Source organism: Camelus bactrianus, chromosome 8 (genome assembly GCF_048773025.1).
Source record: "Camelus bactrianus isolate YW-2024 breed Bactrian camel chromosome 8, ASM4877302v1, whole genome shotgun sequence".
NCBI classification, from domain to species: domain Eukaryota; kingdom Metazoa; phylum Chordata; class Mammalia; order Artiodactyla; family Camelidae; genus Camelus; species Camelus bactrianus.
The window spans coordinates 7,994,826-8,021,215 of NC_133546.1; the positions used below are offsets into that span (position 1 = coordinate 7,994,826).

General features: G+C 51.2%; 2 protein-coding genes across 10 annotated transcripts in view; one reads left to right on the forward strand and one right to left on the reverse strand.

Moving 5' to 3' along the window:
• The window catches only part of EZR (ezrin), a 46,693-nt gene extending 27,864 nt beyond the window's left edge, over positions 1 to 18,829 (forward strand). The window contains exons 4-14 of the mRNA XM_074368071.1: positions 1,217 to 1,312; positions 2,164 to 2,438; positions 2,932 to 3,015; positions 4,003 to 4,149; positions 9,181 to 9,277; positions 13,689 to 13,852; positions 14,222 to 14,352; positions 15,045 to 15,205; positions 15,493 to 15,585; positions 17,051 to 17,302; positions 17,435 to 18,829. Coding sequence (XP_074224172.1) covers positions 1,217 to 1,312; positions 2,164 to 2,438; positions 2,932 to 3,015; positions 4,003 to 4,149; positions 9,181 to 9,277; positions 13,689 to 13,852; positions 14,222 to 14,352; positions 15,045 to 15,205; positions 15,493 to 15,585; positions 17,051 to 17,302; positions 17,435 to 17,599 — 1,665 coding nt within the window. The 3' untranslated portion in view covers positions 17,600 to 18,829. The remainder of the gene's footprint in view (positions 1 to 1,216; positions 1,313 to 2,163; positions 2,439 to 2,931; positions 3,016 to 4,002; positions 4,150 to 9,180; positions 9,278 to 13,688; positions 13,853 to 14,221; positions 14,353 to 15,044; positions 15,206 to 15,492; positions 15,586 to 17,050; positions 17,303 to 17,434) is intronic.
• A 291-nt stretch (positions 18,830 to 19,120) lies between these two features.
• Positions 19,121 to 26,390, reverse strand: part of SYTL3 (synaptotagmin like 3) — a 78,334-nt gene continuing 71,064 nt past the window's right edge. For 8 of the 9 annotated variants that reach the window (XM_074368068.1, XM_074368063.1, XM_074368065.1 and 5 more), the window contains 5 exons: positions 25,022 to 25,192; positions 22,708 to 22,813; positions 21,610 to 21,715; positions 20,481 to 20,686; positions 19,121 to 19,445 (listed from right to left, as the gene is read on the reverse strand). In XM_074368068.1, the coding sequence (XP_074224169.1) occupies positions 19,336 to 19,445; positions 20,481 to 20,686; positions 21,610 to 21,715; positions 22,708 to 22,813; positions 25,022 to 25,192 (699 nt within the window). In that variant the 3' untranslated portion in view covers positions 19,121 to 19,335. The remainder of the gene's footprint in view (positions 19,446 to 20,480; positions 20,687 to 21,609; positions 21,716 to 22,707; positions 22,814 to 25,021; positions 25,193 to 26,390) is intronic. The other variant, XM_074368069.1, reaches the window with a different exon arrangement.

Here is a 26,390-nt window from a genome sequence, read left to right on the forward strand (position 1 = left end):
GACACGGGGCTTCACAAAAGACTTGTGGGTAAAGCACTGGTGAGAGTTGAAGCGTCTTCCCCGTCCTTCCATGCTGCCCAGTCTTGGTTATGGCCTCTCCTCCCCATTTTTGGGTGACCACGGCCGGCAGACGAACAGGTCAGTCCTCAGCATGCGATAAACAGACACTCCTGGGGCCCTGGAATGTCCCTGGCCCCCAGCGGAGGAGGAAGCAGCCTCAGAGCAGAGTTTGGTGTTTCAGGTTTTGTTTTAACCAAGTGCTCCGCATACCTGATTTGTCACTTGTAGTGTTCAGTCCTCTTTCCCTTGAAATACGATAGAAGCCATATATTTGAAGAATGGTAACCTTTTTTTTTGAGGCTTAACATTATATGTCATGGAATTTAAAACTGTACAGCAAAGTCCTGGGACTCATATTTGACAATATTCAACAAGTGTCCACAGCAAGTTGCTTTTCTGCTTCAAGACACAAGAATAACCAGCCAGGGGCTCTCTCTCTAAAGGACCACAGGAACTTTTTTCCTAGTACTGTAGAGAATTTTAAAATGTGAAATTTCTTGCTATGACCTAGGGTTGAATTCTACTTTCCTGTATGAGAATTTCAGATTTCTGGAGGTTGAAAGAATGCTGGTCACCCTGGCATGTGTGCAGCTGGGTGCTGCCCCCTTCCCTGGGGCTTTCCGGCCCTCTGCCTCCTGCCTTTGCAGGGGCTGCTGGGTCCCTGGTCCTAGCTGAACAGAGTCCCGGGCCAGCTGCCTGAGGAGCAGAGACGGGCAGCCAGAGGAGGCCCACGCACCCCTTTGCTTCACAGTGGTAACTTTCAGCCCCCTTTTCACGTGGGCACTCTGACAGGTGACCTTCACGGCTGTGACACACGCTGGTGCATCTGGGTCACGCCCTGTTCTCTGTGTGCTCACTGTGACCCCTTGGCTGCCTTTACTCAGGAAATAATGGAACACAGAGGAGAAGGAGTGAGATAGCATAAGATTGCAAGTTAACACTGAGTCTGCTCAAGGTTATATTAAAAATAAATGGTCTGTGGCTTTGGGGTGATAGCCTCTGTTAGTAACAGACGGTGTGGGGAGCCTGCCCAGCATGACTGAGCCGGCGCCCGGCTCTTGGCAGCTCTGCTGCACCACGTGACAGTGGCCTCGGAGCCACTGCCCATCCGGAGGGCTCCTCGTGACTGTTTGGGCCCCTCTGTCTCTTTCAACAGGTGGTTAAGACTATCGGCCTTCGGGAAGTGTGGTACTTTGGCCTCCAGTATGTGGATAATAAAGGATTTCCTACCTGGTTGAAACTTGATAAAAAGGTAAGTCAGAGTTAACTATTTACAGGCTATTAATTGGGTCTGGTCCCCTTTGTTGACATTGAAACTCTTTTGTTTTTTGTTCCTTTGTATTTGTGTAGAAGTTTTTATAGACAGAAAGATTGCAGGTTTCTAGTAAGTGGGGATAGTGGTTGGAAATTAGATCCTCGTATTTCTCTTCACTGCTCCTGAACTGGAGCGTATGATGCTTACTTGCTTAGCTTTCAGTTGACCTTAGTTGTTTTTTTTTTTCCCAATGAGATTGTTAATCTTATAAACCATGAATCATCCACTGTTTGGTGAGAACCTGTTACTGCTTTGTTTGAACCTGTGATAAATTCTTCTCCAACTCTAAAGACTGGATAATTCCATTCACAATTGTAAAGAAAAGCAATAAGCTAAATGTGTTTTTGCCAAACAATTTGAAAAATGTCCTTTTTCCCAAACCCCCCCTTTCCTCCCACGTTACTATGCACATCAGGAAAGAGGCGAGGAGAGAGAGGAGGTACAGAGAGTGAGTCCCTGGTCCAGGGCTAGACTGGCCGAGTGGATAAGATGCCTGGTTCATGGGTCACAACCTGAAATTGATAGCATCGCCCCCGGAAGACCAGGGCTGGGGCTGGTGTCCTGGCGGGTCACTGACTGGCCGTGGCCAGATTCCAGCAAAGCATGAGAGTGTGGCAGGCCTCCAACTGGCCTCTTCTGGCTTCCGTGTTAAAAAAGTGACTTTCAGAATAAAGATTATCTTCTGAAAACCGGCCTGAAAGAATCTTCTGAGTGAGTTGTTAAGAACTTGTGCCAGGAAGGCAGGTCTTTGGCAAACTTGCAGTGAGAGCTTGGCTTTTGCTGTCCAGGTGTCGGCCCAGGAGCTCAGAAAGGAGAATCCTCTCCTGTTCAAGTTCCGGGCCAAGTTCTACCCAGAAGACGTGTCTGAGGAGCTCATCCAGGACATCACGCAGAAGCTCTTCTTCCTGCAAGTGAAGGAGGGGATTCTGAGCGACGAGATCTACTGCCCGCCCGAGACGGCCGTGCTGCTGGGCTCCTACGCCGTGCAGGCCAAGTTCGGAGACTACAACAAGGAGCTGCACAAGGCCGGGTACCTCAGCAACGAGCGGCTGATCCCCCAGAGGTGCGCAAGCCGGGTCTGGGGGCTTGGGGACTTCGTGGAGGGCGCATGCTCCCTGGGGCCCAGCGCTTCCCCGGGGCCCTACTGACCACCTGACGGGTCTGCAGTAGAGAAACTCAGCAGGGAAGGGGGCCTCCCTCACCGGAGCTGAGGACACCGTGACGAATCGGACCTGTTAGCTCTCTCTGGTGTGGGGTGAATCGGCCCCAGTAGCTCTGTTTATTTACTGGTGGTCACGTAAATCACCCCCTTTAGAGGAAGAGGCCGCATAAAATAAAATACCTTCTTAAAGTTTTTCTAGCAAGACTGGGTTTTGGGTTTGTTCCAGGTTCTGAATCTTCCAGGATGTTAATGGTCATAAATAGAACTGCCACATATTCTCGGTGACTTTATTTGAAAGAAAGGCCAAGGTTTGCGTGAGGGTGGGCAGTGGCCACCGCGCACCTCTCACAGCCCTTTGTGGTGATGACGCTGTGCCCTCTTCTTTGCAATCCAGAGTCATGGACCAGCACAAGCTCACCAGGGACCAGTGGGAGGACCGCATCCAGGTGTGGCACGCCGAGCACCGCGGGATGCTCAAGTGAGTGCCGGGCTGGGCGGCTCCGCCTTGCCGACCTGTCTTCTTTGTGGGTGACTCCAGTGAGGGTCCTCCAGGTGACCCCGGGCCCAGGCCTGGCAGGGCAAGGAGGTAACAAGCTGCAAGTGAGGTTTCTTCCTAAATAAAGCCAAGTGTTCCTCCCCACGGTCAGAAGCTGTTGAGTTCATGCCTTTAGGCCCTAAAGCCTTCTCCCCTCACTTCAGAGGAGAGAAAGTCTCGTCTAGAACTCTTCATTTCAGCCGGGGCCGCAGGACCATTGGCCACAAGCCTCAGTTATTTTCTTTACCCTGTCACAGAGTTGCCGACTTCATTGACCATACAGTGGTTGTCTTCATAAGGTGTAAAATGTAAAAAGACAGATCCCAAGTGAGAAACACTTGCTATTAAAGAGGCACCAGTGAGGCGTGGAGGGGGTCCGATAGGACAGGTGGTGTTCAGTCTAAGACGTGGCTGGATGCTCTTCCTAGCATCCTCATCTGGGGACTGGCAGCAGCTCTGTGTGACGTCCCTGCCTTGAAAGTTCATTTGCAGTTTGGGCCTCAGACACTTTTAATTCCTTAGAATTTCCTGTCTGACCCAAGCATATTCTGTGGAGGGAAATAACCCAAAGCCTGAGCAGTGGCCCCTGGGGAGGCAGAGGGTGGACTCCCCGAAGCACCATGGAGGCCAGAGAGAAGGGTCATCCCCAGCGTTGAAGCTGACAGGGGAAATCCTCTGTGTCCAGAGGAACCAGCGTGAGTCAGTTCACTTCTCTACTAACGTGTGAGGTACGTCCGTGGCCCGTGTCCAGGACAGCTGGGGGCCCACTGGGCACAGGCGTGGACGGCTGGCAGAGGGACAGTGACTGAGGCACGTGCTGTCAGCCGGTCCTGCGGGGCTGTCTTAACGTTTCGGGTACCGGTGGCGGCTCACCTGTTGAGGGTGTGGCGCATGCTGATGGTTACGCCGGTGTTTACTCTCCCCAACCAGAGACAGTGCTATGTTGGAGTATCTGAAGATTGCCCAGGACCTGGAAATGTATGGAATCAACTATTTTGAGATAAAAAATAAGAAAGGAACAGACCTTTGGCTTGGAGTTGATGCCCTTGGACTAAATATTTATGAGAAAGATGATAAGTGAGTTGAACTTTCTATTATCTTTAGTTGGTGGGGTATCGGGCCTGGGAACAATGGCAATTATGCATATGGGTTACTTTTGAAGTATTTCTCTAGCAATTGGCCTAGCATGTGACTCTTCAGGGCTTTGGAACTATGCTGGAGGTTGGTTCAGAAGTGTGTGTTATTTCTCTCCTGTTATTTCTCAGCCTTTTATTAGCACATGTGGAGGGGCCCAGTACAAGGACCTCAAGGGTCCGTGACCTCACAGACTCTGGGGCTTGTGAAAAGAAAGCAGACGTGCAGGAAGGCATCCCCCTCCCCTTCCCCTGGGGCCTCCACCAGCCCCCGGTTGGTACCAGCACACCCGTGGCGACCACCCAGGCAGCCTGGCAGTGCTGGGCAGCTTGAGGTTTGTGTTAATCCGACCGGGAGTATTTATGGTGCTTCAGAGACCTTAAGATTCTGTAAACAATAGCCTTTATGTACAGATAGTTGAGCTAAATCCTCTGAACCTGTGGGAGGCATCTAATTGCCTCACACTAGTTATGCTTGTCTGGTGGGGGGTCTCCAGCAGGATAAAGCAGGCGGGGTGAGAGCAAGCAAGCCGGCCTCCCATTGGCTTCCTTTGCCCATCCCTGCAGTTACCAACACTGCACAGATGCCTTTTTTCTGTCAAGGAGCTAGATACACACGTCATTTTGATTGGCGGGGGCAGGTTTTCCCTGGTGGTTCCTGGTTCCTCGGAGTGCTTCTCTCCTGCATCTCTTACCTGTGCCTCGCCCATCTTTCTGAGACGTTAGTGCTCTCAGCTCCCCTGCACCCCAGATTCCCCCACCCCCTTGCTGGCATTCATGAGGGTCGTGACATTGCTTTAGACAGATGATCTCATACAAAGAATTCACCTATAATCCCTGCCACTTGCGTTCTTGCCAGCACCCAAAGTACAGGTACATTTCACGTGGGCAGGGCAGGGACCTGTGTCAGCTGTTCCCAGCCCCTCCAAGTGCCTGGAGTGGTTGGCGGAGAGTCTACTGGAAGGCACGGTGCAGTCAGTGCCGAGTCTGGTCGCATGTAGGACACGGTGTGCTTATCAGAGGGTGCCAGGCAGTCCGCCGAGAACCCGAAGTGAGTGACCGAGGACTCTCAGTTTGCTTCTTCCCCACGTGTGCAGGGTCCAGTGCTATAGACAAACAGGAACAGACTGGGTAAGAGGCCTTCTGGAGGCCCCCAACCTGGAGGATGGTGGCTGGTCTGCAGGGCCGCACGGGGAGCAGCACACAAAGTCAGGGAACGCGGTGGCCTCGTGGGATTATATGTGGGAACCACCTCTGTCTTTGAATTCATTTCTTGAATGAGCAGATTTTGTAACATAGCCATGGCCGGGCTGTCCAAACAGGTTTTTCAAGCTGCAGGATACAGCCAGAGGCCCAAACTTGGTGATATCAGCCTGTAACCGTCCCCAACCCACGTAAATGCACATTCCCTCCCAGGGCTCCTTTGGTCCTCCCTCGGCTCCTTCTCCGTCCCCTAGGTCAGCAGTGAACAGGCAGGCCTCTGAAAGGGGTCTCCTCCCTCGCCTGCAGGCCAGACACCTGCCCAGACATTCAGTCAATCAGTAGCTCAAATTCTTCTCCTTTCAAACAAATACTGACAACTCAGTCACCGGGATGAGCAAGAGATTGTGACTCAGGTCTGAGAAAAACTGTGGCATCCTTTAACTGTGTTAGGTGTTGAATGGTGACCCCTAGCAGTGGAGCTGACAGTGGAGAACCACACGCACGTGGAGCACTATTCAAGGGAGAAACCTGCTGTGTCGTGTGTGTACTGGGTGATAAGAGACTTCCTGCACCCTGCAGATAAACAGATACTTTTATTTTACTAAAATACTTACTCTTTTTAGTATTAAATATGGTCTGATTGGGAAAGTCTCTTGGGATCCCTTTTTCATTGTATACATGACAATTACATGGGAGCACATAGGACTGGAAGCAACTGTCTTCCTTTCTGTAAACTTTTACATCCCTTACAGAGGAGCAAACGAGAGGGAGGCATTGGGCAGACCCTTCCCTGCAGGCCGTTATTAGCTGGGGAACAGAGATTTAGCTGGGTTGTGACTCTGCTTGGCATCCTGAGACCACAAACAACAAAAATGAGAGGGGCCTGATCCTGCCCCAAGTTCTCCAGTCCCACGTAGCTCTCTTCCCTCCGAGGGCTCCCTTCTCTAGTCCTGCTGTAGGTGTGCGTTTCTGGATGTGCCACGGGCCCAGGACTCTAGCAGGGAAGATGCTGGAAAGGACCGTAGGCAAGGCGGGGCTGAAACAAGGGCCAGGTGTCTTTTCCTATAAGTTCTTCACCAAGGTTGTAGATCACATATTCTGATGTACATTTCTGTTTTATTAGCATTAGAAATGTTTCAACCATTTAAATGCATCATTTTTTCCAGTTTCTAAAATTATGCTCATGGCAGATTTCTTTTTTTGAGGGGGTAGGAGGTGGTGTTACGTTTTTGTGCCTTATCGTTGGTGGCCTGCCTGCATCACAGAGGAGAGCAAAAAGCCATTCTCTTGATTTGTTTTGAGTTTTGTTTTACCGAGTATGTCGGACTCACGCTTGTCAGGCCATCCTCTCCTTTCCGGTTTTTGGTGCCCTACCTTGAACATAGAATAGACAGGATTCTTTGAATAACTTAGTTTCTTACAGAAATGTGCTACTGCAGGGGCTCCAGTTAGAAGCCCACCCCAGATCGGCAGAGAAGAGAGTTTGGACACGTGTTAGACATGTGGTGGGAGGGCCCGAGGAGAAGGAGAAGCCACCGTGTCCTTTAAGTGTGGCCGGGGCCCCTCCTGAGGCAGAGAAGGGGCGCGGGCAGAGTTTTCTGATGGGCCTGCCCTGCGGAGATGCGGGAGGACCCCGGGGTCGGCCCCTCCTGAAAGCGGAAGGGCAAGGCCTGGTAACCGTCTTTCCTTCCTTCGTGAGAGCGTGGCCAGAGCTTTTGCGGTTGTCACTCAGGGAGGTGACTGGGCCCTTCCCCGTCTGTGAGCACATCATGCTGTCTAGCCCATCCCCCCACCCCAGACCCTTCTAAACTCTTTCAAGGAAAATTTTCAAAAAACTTCAAAATGGAAAGGATTTTCACAGTGAATCCCACGTACCTACAACCATTAGCCTGTCTCTCCTCGTCCACATGTCACTGTACTCTGTCCCACCCCCACCCCTCCCCCGCCCTTTTAGACACATTTCGAAGTAAATTGCAGGCAATTGTATACTTTCCCCAAAATGCATATTATTTACTAGAGCTCAGATATTTTGTTTTTCTTTTGATGTAAAATTTAAATACAATGAAATGCACAATTCTTGAGTATTTATTTGTTGACTTTAGACAAGTATGTCTGTAAAATCCAAATTTCTATCAAGATGTAGAACATTATTTTCACCCTCAGCTGCATGTTTTGAATTTAAATTTTTTAACCATTTTTTTCATTTTGAAATCATTTAAGACTTGAAAAAGTTTCCAAAAATAGAAAGTACAGAGAATTCCCATGTGCTTACAATCCAAGTATCAAAACAGGACGCTAACCTTGATATGATACTAATAACAATCTCTAGACTGTAGTCCCTTTTTAATCAGTTGTCCACTCAGGTCCCTTTTCTGCCCCAGAATTCACCTGGAATCCTACCTACAGCTCGTTGCCACACCTCCCCAGTCTCCCATCTCGGACAGTCCCACGGTCTGTCTGCCACGACCTTGATGCTTGTGAAGAGTTCTGGCCATTGACTCTTGAGAAAAATCCCTCAACTTGGATCTGCCTGATATTTTCCCATGATAAGATTCGAAGTTTGCACTTTTGGCAATAATCCCACAGACGTGCTGTCCTGCCCTTCCAGGTGGCACGTGATATCAGAGTATCTTATTTCTGGTGGTGTTAACTTTGATCACAGGTCCAGGTGGCACCTGCTAAGCTTCTCTGTGAAGTTACTATCTTCCCCTTCAGAACTGATGTGTGTTTAGGAGAGATACTGTGAAACCATGTAAACATCCTAATAGGTTTTTTGAAGGAAGAAACAGACAACAGTACAATACTAGTGGGGGACTTTAACACCCCACTTTCAGCAATGAATTGATCATCCAGAGAGAATCAACAAGGAAACTTTGGACTTGAACCATACCAAACCCTTTTCCTTTTCCCTTAGTAAATATAGCATGTATAGGAGACGTAAGATGTGATCTTTGCCATCAGAACGCTTACCTGCATGGTTTTCAGAGAGCTAAATAGTAATGCAATGATGTAAATAACATGAAGAGAATAATTTGTGTAGCATAAGGAACTGCAGGTGGAGAGGAGAAAGGCAGTTGGAAGAGGCAGGGTGAGCTGGCCGGATGGTGCAGGTCCAGAGAGTGGGGAGGAGGCCCTCCCGGGTTAAGTGCGACAGTGAAACCCCGTGTTGAAAGGGTGGGCTGATGCAGGCAGCAAGGGCTAAGTTAGAAGGCTCTTGGATGCTAAGTTAAGGACCGTGGATTTTATCTTGTAGAAACTGGGGGTGGGGGGAGTGTTCACATTTATGAAGTGGGGAATGAATTGACTAAAAGGGACGTTAATTAAACAGACTGGAAGTGGGGTTCTGGTAAAAAGAACTTGGTTAGGCTGCTGGCATGTGAGAGGGGGAATTAGGGTGGTGATGTCAGAATGAACTGCAAAACATGGCTGTGAGAGGTATTCCCAACAAAGGATGAAAGGATGTGCGTGGTTAGGAATCAAAGTTGACCTCAAGATCGCAAGCTGGGATGACAGGACACAGTGAGATGCCCGAAACGGAGAAAGACTGATGTAAGTGGGAGGGTATCAAGGTCTCCTAGGGCCTGGCCCTTACAGCCACCTAACCTAACCTAGCACAGGTAGCAACTATTAGCAAATGATGTGTATTATATATTATGCTTCTTGGGCCAGCTTTATACTGTTTTAAATTGAACTAAAATAATTTAAGAATAGATTCATAAACTCGTAGCCAATCCAAGTACACATCTATGCCACTTTTTTTTTTTAACCTTAGGTTGACCCCAAAGATTGGCTTCCCGTGGAGTGAAATCAGGAACATCTCTTTCAATGACAAAAAGTTTGTCATTAAGCCCATCGACAAGAAGGCGCCTGTAAGTTCATGTGGGGATTCTGTGTAGTGGTTACTGTTTTCCATTCTTGCAGCAAATGGATAACAGATTTCTGTCTGTGGGACAAGGAGCCGGTGATACTCAAGATGATTTAAATGTTGGGGGGAAGGGTTGCCAGTAGGTTACACTGAGGGTCAAGGCCCCTTGGGCCGTGCCACTGACAACTGCAGCGGGACATTGTGGTGGAGCCCAGGTGTCTGTCAGATGCTCGCCTAACTTGTCACCTAAGTTTTCAAATGGTCTTCACTTCTTATGAAGAAAAGGGCAATTCTAAGTCACTGACCTTTGCCAAATGATAAGCATTTCACAAAATGTTGCATTTCTGGGCTTGGGAAATGTTCACGTTCACGCGGAAAACCAGGCGGCATGCTGAGGGTGTGGGGGCTCCCAGCAGCATCGCTCAGGTGCCTGCTGCAGCACGCACCACCACTGCCAAGCCTCAGGGCCAGGGTTGGACTTGGCAACGGTCTTTGCGACTGACCCACACTGGGAAACATCAGACTTGGCACCCAGACAGAGCCTTGCTGGCCCCGCAGGCCACCTCACCTCCTCACACAGACTGTGCTTTGCTTCTCTAAGTGCCTTTTGCCCCCAGGTGGGTTCCATGTGGGCATCTTCAATGTGGTGCTTATGTGGGAAACGGCCCTCACAGAGGTGAGCCTGCTGGGCATCATCCTGGGAGGACTTCCTATCTGAGAATTTGAAGGATACTGATTATTCGCTAATAGCTGCAAAGACCAGTGAGTGATGGGAGTTACTGAAACTTTCCGCTGTGTTTGCTCGGAAGGTGTAAGACACACACACGTACTGTAGTGTGGCCGAATGGGTGAGGAGTTTGTTTTCTAATTGGAAATCTGTTCTTTAAAAAACTGCCACTTGAAGAAATTCTCTTGTCCTTCTTAGAGCCTATTCTGAATATTACCAAAATTATAGTTCAGAAAGGACTTTTGTATCTTGTGTAAGTCGTGTTCCTCAGTTACAGTGTTAGGCTTACAGAGGCAAACATGGCCTGCGGTCCGGGCCGTGGATGTCTGGGAGCCCTCCTGGGCTCAGGGTCCTCTTGGTGACGGTTAATGCTCAGGGGACAGCGTGTGGCATTACTGTCAAGCTGCTCCTCCCACGTGGGCATTCGTCCCTCCAGAGGGAAAACTAGAGGCCTAGACACTGTAAAAGTATTACCTTTGTTGAAAGCATTTCCTGCTGTCGGCAGACTCAACTCCTGCTTGTTTAAGGTAAACAGCAGTTAATACAGATTCTTCAAGCTCCGTAGTAACAAGTCACATTAACATGCAGCACCACGAACCGAGGGTCATAGTGTACCCATGTTACGTGGGCAGTGAGACTGGGGCAGTTAGGAGAGCAAGACAGTCCTGCAGTCTTGGGTAGGCTACAGCCCTGCGATGTTACTGATTGTTCAAAACATTTCTTTAGAAATTTGACTGACGGGGCGAGAATTCTGGGGAGACTGTTTAAGAATTAAGTTGTGTGGTTTTTTTCAAATTTGGTTAAAGTTGAGCTTTGGAAAAGCTGAAGAATATTTTATAATCATAAAATCCCAAGCAAAGGCAATTAGAATGCATCTGGTTGAATTAGCCAAGTGTACTTTGACTACATACTGGTTTTACCTGAAGCTGTCACTTAAAGGGGAAGAAAGGGAGAGAAATATTTGTGGGTGCACGCGGCGTGTCTGGCATGATTCCAGGGTGGTGTGTGCAGTGAGAACAAGCCCTTGGGGCCCCCACATCCCCAAGGGCTGCTCTGCCTGCCCCCCACCTCCCGCTTCTCAGCCGTGCTGCCCAGACTCAGGCTTTGCTCCCTGGGCAGTAGGAAATGAAATTTCCAAGTTTAAACTTGTACTTAGAAGATAGAAAAGGAAAGCCCAAAGGTCACACTGACTCACAGGCAAGGCATCTCCCTCAGCAGAGCCCATCTCTCCTCCCTCCGGCTGGCGTGGATAGGCACTTTGGGGCCACATTCTGACTCTTGTGATGGGAGCTCCGCATCTTCAGCGTTCAAAGGGTGGCCCTGAGTGGGGCTGTCTCCCCTGCAGAAAGGGCCTTTTGTTCCTACGGCCTCATGAAAAAGGCAGAGGCTCGGGCCGCAAACTATTTAAGAGCTTTGGAAGTGTTGAAGAATTGGAAACTTCCTGACTGGCTGGCCCTCTCCGTCCTATCCTGAGGGAGCCCGGGATCGGGGCACATGGAGCCCCAGGGGCTCCCGATGTTCATCTGCACGGCTGGCCGGGGGATCCCCCCTCTCTCTGCTGTATCCTTGGGAACTTGGATTCATTTTCCTCGAGCTTCCCTCATGCCTCGTTGCAGTTTTAGGATATAATTCTCTGCCAGAGTTAGAAAGGCCTGCCCGGGTCTCATCAGGGGGTGTGGACTGGAGACTTGGATTTAGAAATCTCTAAATAAATATTAGTTTTTAGTTTTTGTTTTTTGCTTAAAGTCAGAAACTGGCCTCCTTCCAAGGAAGCACAAGGAATTTATTCCTCCTCCCTCGAAGCCGTGGGCTCGTAGGATGGACGCTCTTACCATCTCCCAGAGACTGGATGCCATGGGTGGTGGTAGCTGCAGTTTTGTCCCTTGATTTTTTAAACTGACATTTTTTTCTGAAGAAGAATTAGTGTTGATTAGAGTTTCTTTGCAAATACTTAGGAACCACAGTCAAGACCTATTTGGGTAGTACGCCTGTGTGGCCAGAGCAAAGATTGTTCTCTCGTGTAAGAAGAGATAGATAGGTGGGTAATAAAAATACCTGTTTCTCCCAGCTCCGCAGACACCTCCCTGGGAAACCTGATGACTTAATAACAAGTATGTGAAACCCCAAGGGGAGCCCCACCCAGGAAGTCTGTGGGCTCCTGGGCTTGGCATTGCTCCCTCCCAGTGTTTCTGGACAGACCTACAGGCCAAGACACTAAGTAGGTCCTTCCTGTTGACCAGCTCACCTGGTGCATTCCGGAAGGTTTCCAGAGTCGCTGTGGGACGTGCAACACTGTTCCTTTGTTTCAGCCACCCCTTCCCTGTTCCAGCAGTCAGCCTTTTTAAATACCATTTAGCAAGAGTCTAACACAGGTGACAGAAGGGGCAATATGGTTTAATCACACAGCAGCCAGGAGCTAGGAAACAAGCTCATGTGTCTCCATGTCTCAGACACATGCCATCACTAGTCATAAAGCTCTTGGATGCTGCGATTGGGTCCTCCTTAAGAAGGCTCCCTACTAGCGGTTCCATAAAGCAGCCTGAAGTTTTGTGTATGAGTCAGTTTTCATTATGCCAGATGCCTAAGTCCTTATAAACATTTTCCAACTTAATCCTCACAAGCACATTAACTGTATAGCTGAAGATACGGGGCTGAGAGCAACAGAGTGCCTTGCCCAAGGTCATGGGGTCAGTTGTGGCAGTGCTGCATGAGCTGTCCCAGTCACCTGGCAGGTGTTCTCTGGGCACCAGTGAACACTGAGCATCTGTCTGGTCCTGGGAATGTAGAGATGAATGAACATGGCCCTACTCTCAAGGGAGCAGGTCCTCTAGTGGGGGAGAGAGCAGAACAAGTCAGCTGGGTCAAATGCTAGCAACACCGTGGATGACATTGCCATCAAGCATGGGGCACACAGAAGGAGTGACAACCAACCACAGAGAAGGTGTGCTGTGGGCTCTAACGTCACCTCATGGAAGTGCTGTGCCCTCGGGTTAAGAGATTGGATGGATGTGACATTCTAAGTAGGAGGCACCGTTTGAGGATGAGCTCACAGGGATGAAAGAGCACAGTTCAGGGGACCAAGGGGTTGGCTGGGCGGGAGCCAGAAGGCCTTCACATTAGTACCTGGTCCTGGAGCCAGTGGGCCAGAATCAAAGGTCTGGCAGTGACACGACTGACGTGCTGGTAGCAGGGTGAGAGGCAAAGGTTGAGGCCAAGGAGATGGGCAGCACCAGTATAAGTTGTGCTGTCCAGGCAAGGATCGGGGGCAGTGACTGTGGGGCTGGAGAGGACAGACAAGGATGTTAGCCTGAAGGTCGGACTGCACAGGCGCTCGGCGGTGTTGGGCTTGGAGGAGCTTGGTGGTCCAGCCGCAGGTCTTCAGCGCGCATGCGCCCGGGGCGGCGGGGCACAGGAACAGCCACCCACGTGCCCAGGGCACGCTGTCCCTCTGCTTGTCCCGGAGGACGTGCACCCCACGGCGCCGAGAACTTAGTTTTAGCATCTCATTTTTGTCACTTATGGTCAGTGGCTTTCCCTTGAAGCCACTTTCTGGCCCCCTACTCTCTGCTACGATTGTCCCTTTAGAAAAGGGACCTCGAACTTGGTGAAGTCGGGGGAAGCTCGGTTTGGAAGAAGTAAGCCAAAGGAAGGCGTTCCCGAGTCAGAATCCACCCCGTTCTGTTCTCAGGACTTTGTGTTCTATGCTCCCCGCCTGCGAATCAACAAGCGGATCCTGCAGCTCTGCATGGGGAACCACGAGCTGTACATGCGCCGCAGGAAGCCCGACACCATCGAGGTGCAGCAGATGAAGGCCCAGGCCCGGGAGGAGAAGCACCAGAAGCAGCTGGAGCGGTGAGCCAGGGCGGCGTTATCCTGGGCTCTGGTGGCGGGCCAGCCGGCCGGCCATCGGTGCCTGTGTTGATCCCCACGGGAGGGCTGGTGGAGCACAACCTGCAGGGCCCGGCTGGGCCCTCGGAGCTGCCTCACTGTGGGCTGGGCAGTGGCAGAGCTGGGGTCAGTGCTGTCACCAGTGTCCTCTGCTGGGTGGACGGACCAGAGCCTGGTCTCGGCGCTGGAGACAGCCAGTGACCACAACTCAGCCGCCCTTCAGGTGCTGGGCTGGTGAGGGGCTGGCTTCCAGCCTGGGCCACCTGCTGGGATGGCCAGGCTGCTGTGTTGGGGAGTCTGAGCCTCCTTGCGGCCCTTCCCTTCCCGAAACAGGCAGCAGTTGGAATCCGAGAAGAAACGGAGAGAAACGGTTGAGAGAGAAAAAGAGCAGATGATGCGTGAGAAGGAGGAACTGATGCTCAGGCTGCAAGACTACGAGGAGAAAACCCGGAAGGCGGAGAGAGGTGGGCAGGGCCTGTGGGAGACAAGGGCCGGTTTGTGGTGGGAGGGACTGACAGACAGCACACAAGAGACCGGGAAGGAAACTCCCAGGAATAGCGCTTCAGTTGAACACAATGCCCAAAGTCGAGGCTTGCGGGAGAGGAATGATAGGATGGTTATTTGGATTCGAAAATCACTCTGAACTTTAGTAACACCTGTGCTGGTTCTTTGCCAAATGCATACATTATCTTTTTAAAATTTCCCCTCAATCCTATGAGGGAAGGACCGAATTATCCCCATGTTCCTGATGAGGATGTTAAGGTTCAGTAAGGTAAAATGCTTTGCCTGAGGTCACACTGCCAGTGAGCACCTGAGCCCTGGTATTGTCCCCACCTCATAAGCTAAGACCCAGGCGCACAGTGGCGTGTGTGCAGCTGGCCCGGGCTGGGAGAGGGCAGCTTGACCAGCTCTGTGCAGCGGTTTAACCTTCCTAAGGACGTTGTTGTGTAAACACAGTGGGGACCAGCCGTCCAGTGTTCCCTTCAGTGTCACTGGGAGAAGAGGCCGCATTAACCTGTAACTGGCTCCACTTCTTTGCAGCATTGGTGTGATTCCAGTTCATGATCCCATCCGATCCCCGGGTGGGAATTCAGGGCAAGACTGCAGGGTCCCTGGCTGGACCCTTTGAGCAGCTCTGGTTCTGTGCTCTCTTTAGAGCTCTCGGACCAGATCCAGAGAGCCCTGCGGCTGGAGGAGGAGAGGAAGCGAGCGCAGGAGGAGGCGGAGCGCCTGGAGGCCGACCGCATGGCCGCGCTGCGAGCCAAGGAGGAGCTGGAGAGGCAGGCGGCAGATCAGATGAAGAGCCAGGAGCAGCTGGTAGGAGTTGCCTGGGCCTCACGATGCTGAATTATGGAGAGGCTGCCTCTGGGGATCGGAAAAGCGACACCTGCTTTATGATAATGTCTATCCTGCCTGAGGGGGGAGGGTGTAAAGTGGCTGGTGGAGAGGGGGCGGTGCGGTGGGTGGGGGCGGCCAGGGTGGGGCGTGGCGGCCCCACACACTGCTGGCCAGGGGGGACATTTACCGAAACACGTGGCCCTTGATTCACAAGTGGACTGTTGAAAGCGTTCCAGAAATAATTTCAGCTTTGACTCCTTTGCCAGGCCACGGAACTTGCGGAGTACACAGCCAAGATCGCCCTCCTGGAAGAGGCGCGGAGACGCAAGGAGAACGAGGTGGAGGAGTGGCAGCTCCGGGTGAGTGTACGGGGTGCCGGGTGAGGCAGCCTGGGCCAGGCGAGCAGGTCCTTGGGAGCGTTTTGCAACGCTGCCCGGTCGCACAGTGGATACTGCCACCCTTCTCAGACACAGATCCCCGCGGGAAGGGGCTTGTCCCGCGTACTGGCAAGCATGCTAGTGGATTAACGGGGGAACAAAGAGCCTCTTGTTGGTTTGCACCCACTGTGCTCTGGGCCCCCGAGCTGTTCTGCCCACCGGGAAGGCCCCTCTGGATCTAGCTTTAAATCGGATTATGTGGATGGTACCTAGCCTCAGCCACAGCCCCCGAAACAAGCCCTTCTGCTGCCCTGGAATGTTGGTCTCCGTAGCACGGCATGGCAGGAAGACCTGGACCCTGGGGGTCCCCAGACCTGGCGAGAGTCCAGGCTCTGCCACTGGTTCTTGTGTGACGGGGTGGGTGCCCTCACCTCTGAGTCTCGGTTTCCTTGTCACAGATTGGGATGAGTAATACACTGACTTGTAAGGACCCCGCAGAGGTTTAGTAAACTGTAGCTATAATATTGAGAACCACATTCACTCTGGAGTCGGAGAGCCCATCTCCTTCCACAAGTCTTCACTCCCACCAGGAGTGCGTGGTCCTAGGGGGGCTGTGGGTTAGGTTCAGAGTGTAGACCTCATCCAGGTTCCTCTCGCCTCCCCAACCCTCCTGCCTGCCCTTTTCCACATTTCCAATCTGCCGTGGCCCCTTCTGGGACACCTGGCCCCACCCCACCCCTGTCCTCACCCCCGCACACATACCCCAACCCAAGTTATGTGCAAAAGACTGCAGTCCTTAGGTTTTTAGAGAAAGTGCTCATCGTTACAGAGTATTAAGTGAGAAGCTGGTTACAAAGCAGGTCAAGCTAAATTCATCTCTAGGGTCAGGTTGGTGATGAGGTGGGTGGGATTGAGTGTGTGTACCCCCGAGAAGTTGCTGGAAGGATTATGGGTGCTGGGTAAGAAAGTGTGAGAGCCAGGTCCTGGCAGGCAGACAGGAGCTTGATAAAAAGTGGCCACACAGGGTAGAAACCGAACATCAGAACGTTATAGGGCCGTTTGGTGGCTCAAGGGTTTGAGTTTCTTTGATAAATTTTTTTCAAAAATATATACAATGAGCCCATACTAGGATTATAGACATGAAGTTACAGTACTTAGGAAAATGTCAAGTCCTGGCGTCACAGTTTCTTGGTGCTGTGGGCCCAGACCAGGAGGATTTTTCCCACTGTGAACAGGGGCGCCAGGGCAGCTGCAGTCCAGCCCTCGGCTCTGGGCTGCTTCAGGGCACCGGCATCCAGCCTCCAGGAGAAAGGCAGTGGGGGGAGGCAGGCTACAGAATCTTTCTCCTGGCAAGGAGAGTGGGCCTTCTTTTAAAGACCAGATGATTCTTAAGAAAGTGGTTGTGTGTTCCAAGTTCTCACCTGCCTGTTCTCACCTGCTTTCAAAGGCCAAAGAAGCACAGGATGACCTGGTGAAGACCAAGGAGGAGCTGCACCTGGTGATGTCTGCCCCACCGCCCCCACCGCCCCCTGTGTACGAGCCCGTGAGCTACCACGTCCGGGAGAGCCCACAGGAGGAGGGCACGGAGTACACCGGCTACAGCGCCGAGCTGTCCAGCGAGGGCATCCTGGACGACCGCAACGAGGAGAAGCGGATCACCGAAGCCGAGAAGAATGAGCGCGTGCAGCGGCAGCTGATGGTGAGCGCGGGCGGCGAGCAGGCGCCCCTCCTCGGGCCTGGGGGCTCCGGCCCACCCAGCACCCTTGCCCTGGGAGGGAGGGGCTGTGTGTGTGCAAGGTGTCGAGCCGACTGACGCTGCTTCGTGTTGCAGACGCTGACCAATGAGCTGTCCCAGGCCAGAGACGAGAACAAGCGGACCCACAACGACATCATCCACAACGAGAACATGAGGCAAGGCCGGGACAAGTACAAGACGCTGCGGCAGATCCGGCAGGGCAACACCAAGCAGCGCATCGACGAGTTTGAGGCCATGTGAGGGGCGCAGCCGTGCCGGCTCCGGAGGGAGGCTGCAGGCTGCCTTCAGCGCCTACTGGTAGTTCTCTGCACCCACATCCCTTGTCCTCCACGTCCTTTATAAAGAGTAGTTACTTCAGTGGGAATGTTCTGGGGCTGGGACCAATGGAAGTGTCCCTGGTTTATTTTTCCCAATTGTATCATAGTGCCAAACAGGCCTGATTTTTATTATTATTATTAAATTACTTCCTGTTTTATGCTTGGAACAGGACTGAATCAATTAAGGAAAGATGCCTGTTAAGTCTGAATAACTCCATGCTGGCATGTGTGATACAAGATTCAGCAAAATTAAAACCACATCGTGGCTTATATTCTGTGCCATACTTTTTCTATATTTGAAATTAGCTGAAATTGATTTCTTCTTGATTTCAATGAAGGATCCATCTTTGTATATTTGCTTTTTGAAGGGTGAAAATTTTGAAAGTTGAGTCTAAAATACACTTACACGCATACACACGCACGCACTATTTCCTTCCTCCAGGCCTTCAGTTGACGAAATCCTGTGATCATTCAGGATAAACAGTGCAGGAGGATATACTCCACGCTTGGATAAATTTTTCTTTTTTTCCTTTTTTTTTTTTTTTTCTTAACCATTAGAGCTGCATTGTTGGACTTAGACACCTAAATAATGATCAGCTATAGAGTATAATATTTATATGTAAGTGATAATAGGGTTTGTAACTTTAGTTTAAAAAAGGGAACGTTTCATTCTGTATATTTTGTTACCTTTTACAGAATAAAAAGAATTACATATTAAAAATCATGTAACCATGACACTTGATCTCATGTTGACGGGCAGTAGTGAAATGGATCAACTGCAGTAATCAGATCTGGAAAAAAAGGCTTTTTGTTTACTTACAGCGTTCTTTGCGCATGTAATTGATTACGCACATTGTAATTTTCTATCCGAGCTTATTGGAGAAAGACCCTCGCTGTTCTGTTCATTCAGACTCCAGCCGGGAATGGCCTTCTGACCTGGTTAGCATCTCAGTGCTTCCACAGGGGAAGCCTGCCCTGCCCTCCTTACGTCTCCCCACGTCCTTGAAAAGCCTTCAGATGCCAGCTCTCACCGCGGCCGGTTCTGTTCCTGCACCTCCTAAGCTCTGCTCAGTCCTTTTCCTTTTCGGTTAAGACGTCCTGTGTGGATGAAGCCTGCAGCACAGATTTCGGAAATAAACCATCGGCAAAGCAAGACGTAGCAGTGGGTGTCTCCGTGCGTCGCTTGGGGGGGGGGCGTCTTCACGTTCAACTGCGCAGGTGCGCCAGCATGCTTTGTGGGGCTGGCGGGCCCCGTGGGAGGACCCTAGCGCTTTCCCGCCTGAAATAGGAGTCCCCCAGCGCCCCCATGGTTAGCTGACCTCCAGAAATGGTTTTCACAACAGAATGGGAGGAATCGAATATCCACCAGGTTTTCCTTTTTTCTCTTTGAAACGCACCTAACAAGGCCGTAATTTCCACTCAAATAAGCACAGGGAGACCGAGGTAACTGTTGAACATTTATTGAGAGCTGGTCATTTTCCACGTCTCTCAAAGCACAGATAACCTACCTGAGACTTCCTAACGTAACATGGCAGTGGTTCTGTTTAACTTAAGTACACACAGAGGGATCTGGGAGAACGTCTCAGCTGCGGGACGGAGCTGCAGACAGGAGTGTTCACACTCCAGAGGGCCAACCCCGCAGCACCCGGGGCCTTGGCCTCAGTGCAGCGTGAGGGTCATGTCCGTCCACAGGTTGGGGCTGGAAAGAACTTTCTGCCATTGGAGCTTTGATGGTGAGCAAGAGTCGGCGCCGCCAGCTGGACCCTCCTCTGTGGTGGGAGCGAAGTGACAGATGAGTGACAGTGGGTCAGCATACCTCTCCCTGTCCCTTCTCTCAGATTCTTAAAAATGAGGGCCAGCAGCAAAGTACAAAGTAACTTTGAACCTCAACTTAAGACTGTATTAAAATGTGCACCGCGAGTAAGAGAGAGCCCCCCCACCCCAACAAAACCAGACCTGAGAACAGGATGTGCCCACGTGCCCCCTCCGCGGACTGAGAGGCCTCAGTTTGGAGGTGAGGAGAGGACAGCTTTGGTGGGCTGTTTTCCTCAAGAAGGGGGTCGACAGTCTTAACATGTGGACCGGCAGGAAGCCATCCCAGACCAGGGTCAGGTTTGTTCACAGAAAGGAGTTCCTTAGAGGGAGGGGTGTGCTCTGGACAATGTTCCTCTTAAAACACTGTAAGTTAGTGGTAAGTCCTGTTTCTCTTGAGTGGTCTTGGAGGCCCTAGGGATGTATGCAGGTGTTTGGTCCCAGTGTTTGGGGGGGCCCTGCTGCCCCCCACCAGAAGCCAGCAGCACTCCTGCTGAGTGACACTGAAAAGCATCGCCCTCTGGCCCTCTATTAACGAAATACTTTCTGAATTGCCACTTGTTTGGGTTAAGAAGATATTCTTTAAGAAAATAATCCTAGATACAAATGCATGCTTACTAATCTGAAGCTGAGAAATCAAATTTTGAATTCAAGAACGCTGAGAGCAGCTAAAAAAATAAAATAATAATCCTGTTATGATTGATGCCAGAAACAAAAGCAAATACTGTACCCAGCCTGTTTTGAGACCTGTAATTTTTGTTTCTTTAGCAACTCTAAATCTGATTTAAATAGTTGAAATGCTTTGCTGTATTACCGCTTAGTTGTAAAGTAAAAACCGGACTAAGTAATTTTCCATCTCTGGTGGGTTAGACAATTTCAAAGCCAGTTAAGTCACCTGCTGTCATGGCCACACTGAGGTGCTTTTAACGGTATCTCCATGAAACAGTCACTAAGGATCAACCATGCTGCTTTGCCCCAATAAGCAGACTTACTGGAACCAAGCCTGACTCCTCCCAGCAGACGGTCGTTCACCCCGAAGGTGGCCTGGTCCCAGACGGTTAACTCTAGGCTGGATTGCCTCAGCTGAGAAGGGGTTATGCCTTTAAAAACGAAGGAGTGCTTCCACTGGGGACAGGCTTGCTTCTTCAGGACAGGGGACTTCAGTCTCAGCCTTTGCTGGTCTGGCAAAGTGAGACAGCTGCACAAGGAAACAGATTCAAACCCTATAATCTCTGCCCTCCACACGGCCTCTCCCCATCAGGACTGGCTCATCGGCAGGCCCGTAAGTGCTAAGATAAGTGCCACCACAGAACAAAAATTGTCAGCCAGGAAGAATGGGAATCTTGAGATGTGGCTACATGACCCCTCTAGGATGCTCCAAATTTCTCTAAGAGCAGAATTCTGCACTGAGTATTAAGAGTGGGATTCTAGGATTCCAGGCCACGTGGCCCTCATCTTAATCTGCCTCCTTGGTATGACTACCACCAGGTTACAGCCAGGCTCATCAGACCTGCTACCCAGAGACCAGGACTCAGCTCACAGGTTATCTCATTTAACCCTGTTCTCAGGAAAATAAATTCAGAAAGCCTCAGTCACTTGCTCAAGGCCATACAGGTAAGTGGCAGGGTTCAGGACAGAATTTAGTTCTGTCTGGCTGACCAAGCCATCATTTTTCGATTATGTCACTGACGGGATTTAGCAGTTCTATATGGTAATTAAGTGTTCACTTTACTTTTGGAGATACCATTACACCTGTAGTGAATAAAAATGAAATGCAGAGTCATCCATCTTACTCTTAATCCAAGAGATGTTAAGCTAAGGAAATATTTATTAAACACATGATTTTTCCCATGCTCCATTTCAGCCAGAAGATGCTGATTTACTGATGAAAGAAGGGCTGATAAGATTGAGGGTTAGTTTAAAATGTGGTAGTCCCAACCTCAGCAGCCCCAAATCTCATGAATTCTTGGAAGCCAGTCTTTTAACTTGGGTTCTGTCTGATTTTCATAGGAAAGCTAAACTAAGACAAGTTTACAATGGCTCACACAGTCCCATACAGGGACTGTGCCATATGTGTAATGGGTGATCAATAAATCATACTTGATTAAATGTAATACCTACCCCTTCACAAATGAGTTTAAGGTCCCATCTGACCGCACAGGTAAATTCTTGGCTCCCAGCACCACCAAACAGAGCTGACCGTTACGTGATGACTGATCTCCCATCTCTGGAAGGAAAGCCAGCATTTACTGTGCACCCTAGTTCTACATCACGTTAGCACACAGTGCCATCACCCCAAAACTGACAGCTTAATCAGAGGATGTGTTACAGCCCTCAGGTCCCAAGAGGGCAGGTAAGAGGAGGAGCACGTCCACGATAAGAAGGTTCTGCTGGACGGTCAGCATGACAGCACGGAAGGGCTGCTAAAATCCTAGGGAAATGGAAGCCGCTAAGAGTAATGGGGAAGCCAAGGAGAGGAGGAGGCAGGCGTTTCAGTCAGTTACAGCTGATGAGTTTGGGAAAAGACCTCTGTTCTAGGAGACTGGTGATGATCACAGGGCCTGCTGCTGGTCTGCTGGTGGCCCTGTGAGCTTGGACAGCAGAATTCCCTCTTCTGTCAAATAGGGAATCACGAGTAACATCATGGAATTGCTCCTTCTCCCGTCTTCGCTCTCCACCCTCATCTTCTTCACATGCCCCACGTTATTTAGTCAGTTACAAGGAACCCTGTAAGTTCCTGGGGGACCTTGATCTGCAGCTGCTCACGTGGCCCAGGGGCCGGGAACTAGTCACTCGGAGCCTTGCAGGCACCCTCACCTGGAGATAACAGACTCTTGGTTCCTAAGGAGCCAAACTGCCAACACAGGTGGTCAGCCCTCAAGGGTGGGGCCACAGTGGGACTTAATCCAGGGAGACTGTGTAAGCCTGCCCTCTGCGAGGAAAACCTCAGGGCAGGTGTCCAAAGAGCCTGTAAAGTGGGCATCACAGGCTTTGCCTGATTTTGGTCAGTGGTTTCCTTTCCAGGCAGAGTTCCAGAGAACCCGCTTCCCAGGCTCGGCTTCTCAAGGTTTGAGAAGAGTTACTGGAGTGCGGGATCAGTGGGCGGCAGAGAGGAAATGCTGGGAAACACTGCCTGACCTCTCAGCCCTCCTGCTGCTCCAGGCTTTGGGACAGTGACACAGTGAAAGACAAGTGTTTGCTGGCCTGGAGGCCACCTACCTTCTTGAGCCTCCTGGAGCTTTCTGGGCCCTGCCGGGAGGACCAGTTTGGCCCGGACTGCAAGTTCCCCATTACTGGGAGGAACGCTGTCTTCGTATTTCTCTGCCTGTGGGAAGAGGCAGAGCTCAGAGGCAGGATTCCTGGCCCCCAGAATCTTCTGGGCTCCACCCATTGCCTCAGCTCTGTCCATAAATGTCCCCTTCCAGCCTCCCCCTGCTCCTCAACACCTGGGAAGCCTCTGCAGGCCTGGGAGAGCCCCAGGAGAGTGGACACTCCTGTGGCAGGACTGGTCTTTCTTCCATTTATGGTGACTCTTCACCCACACCCACACCCACACCCACACCACCCCCAGCTCTGCCACTGCGGCCGCCCACCCCGGCCAGTGCAGCCCACCAGAAGGAGCTGGGCGAGGAAGCAGAGGGCCTCAAAGGCCCTGGCACATTCCCACAGGATGGTCCTCAGAAAACCTGGACCCAATCTGAGTCTGAAAAAATAAATAAAACCAAGCGCCCCGCCGATTCCACCACCCAGGTTGTTAAAGATTCCAGCTGCCCACCCGTGCCAGGGACTGAGGCAGGCGTGGGAGAGGATGGGGCCCCAGGCTTGGTGCCCACAGCATAGGGGTGGCTCTCTAGTCTGGGAGAGTCAGCCCCGCCCAGCCCAGGCCCCCCACTGAGGACACCTCCACATGGAGGACCCAGGTGGCTTCTCTGGTCGCCCGTGATTTTGCCAGAAAGTGAAGGAGGTGCTCAGAGAGTGGTGACTCTGCAATTCAATCACCTTTCCCCCAGTGGGGTAGAGGCAGGACACTGGGGAAGGTCTAGATTCATTCAGTCCCAATGGCGGGAGGAGCAGCCTCCACCCTCAGCTTCCAGAAACCCTTGCCAACCCCATGGCTTCTGCCTATCAGGGCCAAGGTGGGGGCAGGCCTGTGAGCAGACACCCTGATCCAGCACCGGGTGTCACTATCTATTAGCTGGGATTAAGAGGGACGCCTTTCAGTCTGGTGCTTTCTGCTCCTCGCCTGCTTATCAAAAGATGACCAGCCTTGGTGGCAGCCTGTCTTGACTGGAGTAGGGGATCCTACAGGGAGAATGTGGGAAGAGCATGGGAGCCTGAGGGTAAGGGGAGACCACATCTGGCAGGGAAAATCAGGGGAGCCTTCATGGAGGAGGTGAGATTTAAGCAACATCTTGGGCAGACCTTAGATGAGAGAAAGCATTCCAAGTGGATATTCCCAAGCAGAGGTCTGAAGATGGACTAAGGTTCTGAGAAGAGAAAGTGCTGGGTGCCAGATGGTGAGTGGGGGGGCTGCCCTGACCCCACAGAGAAAAGACCACGGAACTGGGGGGACAGTACAGCTCCCAGGCTCCAGACCCTGGCCTAACCCCGTAGTGGCCAGAAACCAGAGACATTTCTAAGCAGAGGCCTTGTGACTCAGAGCCCTGGCTTTAGAGAGGAAAACAGGTAAACTGGCACATGGGCCCTGGTCCACTGGTCCAGGCCTGGTACAGACTCAGACTCGCCATCAGACGTTCACTGGTGGGACTGGCACTTCCCCTCACCATTTCTTAGGAGGTGTTGGAGCCTATGTTGTCTCCTCCTTCACTCTCATACGTACTTTCTCCCAGTCTCGGATCTTGGCATAGAAATGTGCAAAGCAGCTGCCCCAAGAAATGCTAACCTTCCTCCCCAGCCTCTTCTGTTACCTGCAGAGCCACCAGCCAGCTCCGCCTCTTCTGGCCTGTCTGATGTGGACATCCGCCCGGACAGGGCAGCCTCTGCCTTCCTGAGAGCATTTGGCCTGGTCATTCTCACCTACTACTGCCTGGGGAATGCTGCTTCCACTGCTTCCGTTAAAAACACTACTCGATAACCTGCATGTCTGAGGCGGGGTCCCAGCTGCGGGGCAGCCTGACTGGCCACAGGTGTGGACTTTGGCCCAAGAAGGTCAAGGCCTCCTCAGCTGACAACGAGCGACCCTGAATTCAGGGAGGCACGTGGACCCACCAGATCGTCCCCACAGGGTTGAACCCCGAGCCTAACACACGCTCGTGTTTGGGTCACACCGAGGGTGGGACTACTCGGGTCCCTGAACAAAACCTGAGCCGGTAAGAATCCTTTAGCCCAACCCCACCCAGAGAGCCCAACCATGAGCCTCTTCCCCCAGGAAGCTCCTACAGCGGAGTCACAGGCAGGCAGGTGCACTCCATGTCCCGGCCCCAAGGCTCCTTGGTAGGTTTTCTCTTCTTTGATCCCTTCAAGTTGTTGGGCCGGGGCAGTAGGGGCTGCTCAGTCCCAAACCAGACATCACCTTGGCCCGGAGAGGATACCAGCGGAAAGACTGGGTCGTGCTGTCTTCAAAGTCCCACGTGGCCAGAGGGATGATCACTTCTCCAAGAAAGGCCCTCCGGGTGAGCGTGCCCAGGTGCCACACGGAGACCTGCAGCCGCCGGGTCCCCAGCTGGGCGGGCTCCACCCGGTACTGCGGAGGCAGAACAGAGACCGTCAGCCGGGGCTCCCAGGGCCCACAGCTCCCACGAGATTTTTAGTCTGTTTTTCCTCAAGTCTATGGTCCATTTCCAACTCTGGGCCTCAGCCCTTACTTTGTCTTTAACTTCAGAATTAATCTAGTTATTTCCTTCATGGCTACAGGCCCCATCCACTGAGTCCAGGCTAGCAGCTCAGGGTGCTGTGTCTGCTCCCTCAGGACGAGCCGTTACGGGGAGGGAAGCCATCTCTCCAGGTCTGCCCTCCTCGAGGCAGCTCCATAACCTCCATCTCTGGGCAGCCTTCCTTGATTCTCTTAGGAAACACAGGCCTGCTTCCCCTCAGGTCCTGATTGGTGGCCCCTTCCTGACGAAAAGGAGGGCCTTTTGGTTGACTGAACCCACTTTTTAAAATAAGACCAATTTTCCATTGCCCCGTTAGGCCCACAGGGCTGTGCCAGAGACCCTGGGTTGCGAGTCACTACAGGCAACTAGCACCAGAGAACAGTCAGCCAACAGCCAGCGTCACCCAGATCTAGTGTCTCCTTTCATCCTTCCCAGGGTTCCCACGGAGTGGTCTTCCCAAGGGGTGGGAGCTTGGAAACGTGGAGGGTCAATTTCTAGATCATCCACTTTCCCATGCACTTTCCTCAAAACTGGCCAAGATAGTTCTCACTCCCGGGATCTCATTCTGGTGCCTTGCCCCGGGGGTACAACCTCCAGCGAGCTAAACAAAGGGGGAGTTTGAAATACTGGTTTCCATAAAACTCTTAATGATCACGCACCTCCTTCATCTTCCCAACTTTTCCGTCTTATATATATTTCTATGAAGGCTAAGGGTGGGCCTGTGTTGAGATGTTCTACATTTAGAATAGATTCAAGACACTGATTCTTTTCACTGTACCTGGAAAGTTTTTCAGGATAACCAAAATATTCACAATATACTGGATAAAACTGATGGATAAAAGTTGTAGGTGATTTCTTTGATACTGGGTACATTTTAAATAAGGTAGTTAAAACTTTAAAAATCAAACTGTGTAATTAAATATTTATCTAAAATATAGCCAATCCTCACATTTGTCTCAATTCATAAAATGAAATATTTGTGAAAGTGAAATATTTGTCTGCTCCTGTTTAGTACAAAATACCTTAAACCCATGATGAGTAATTTTAGATATCAGTTTAAAATGCGTG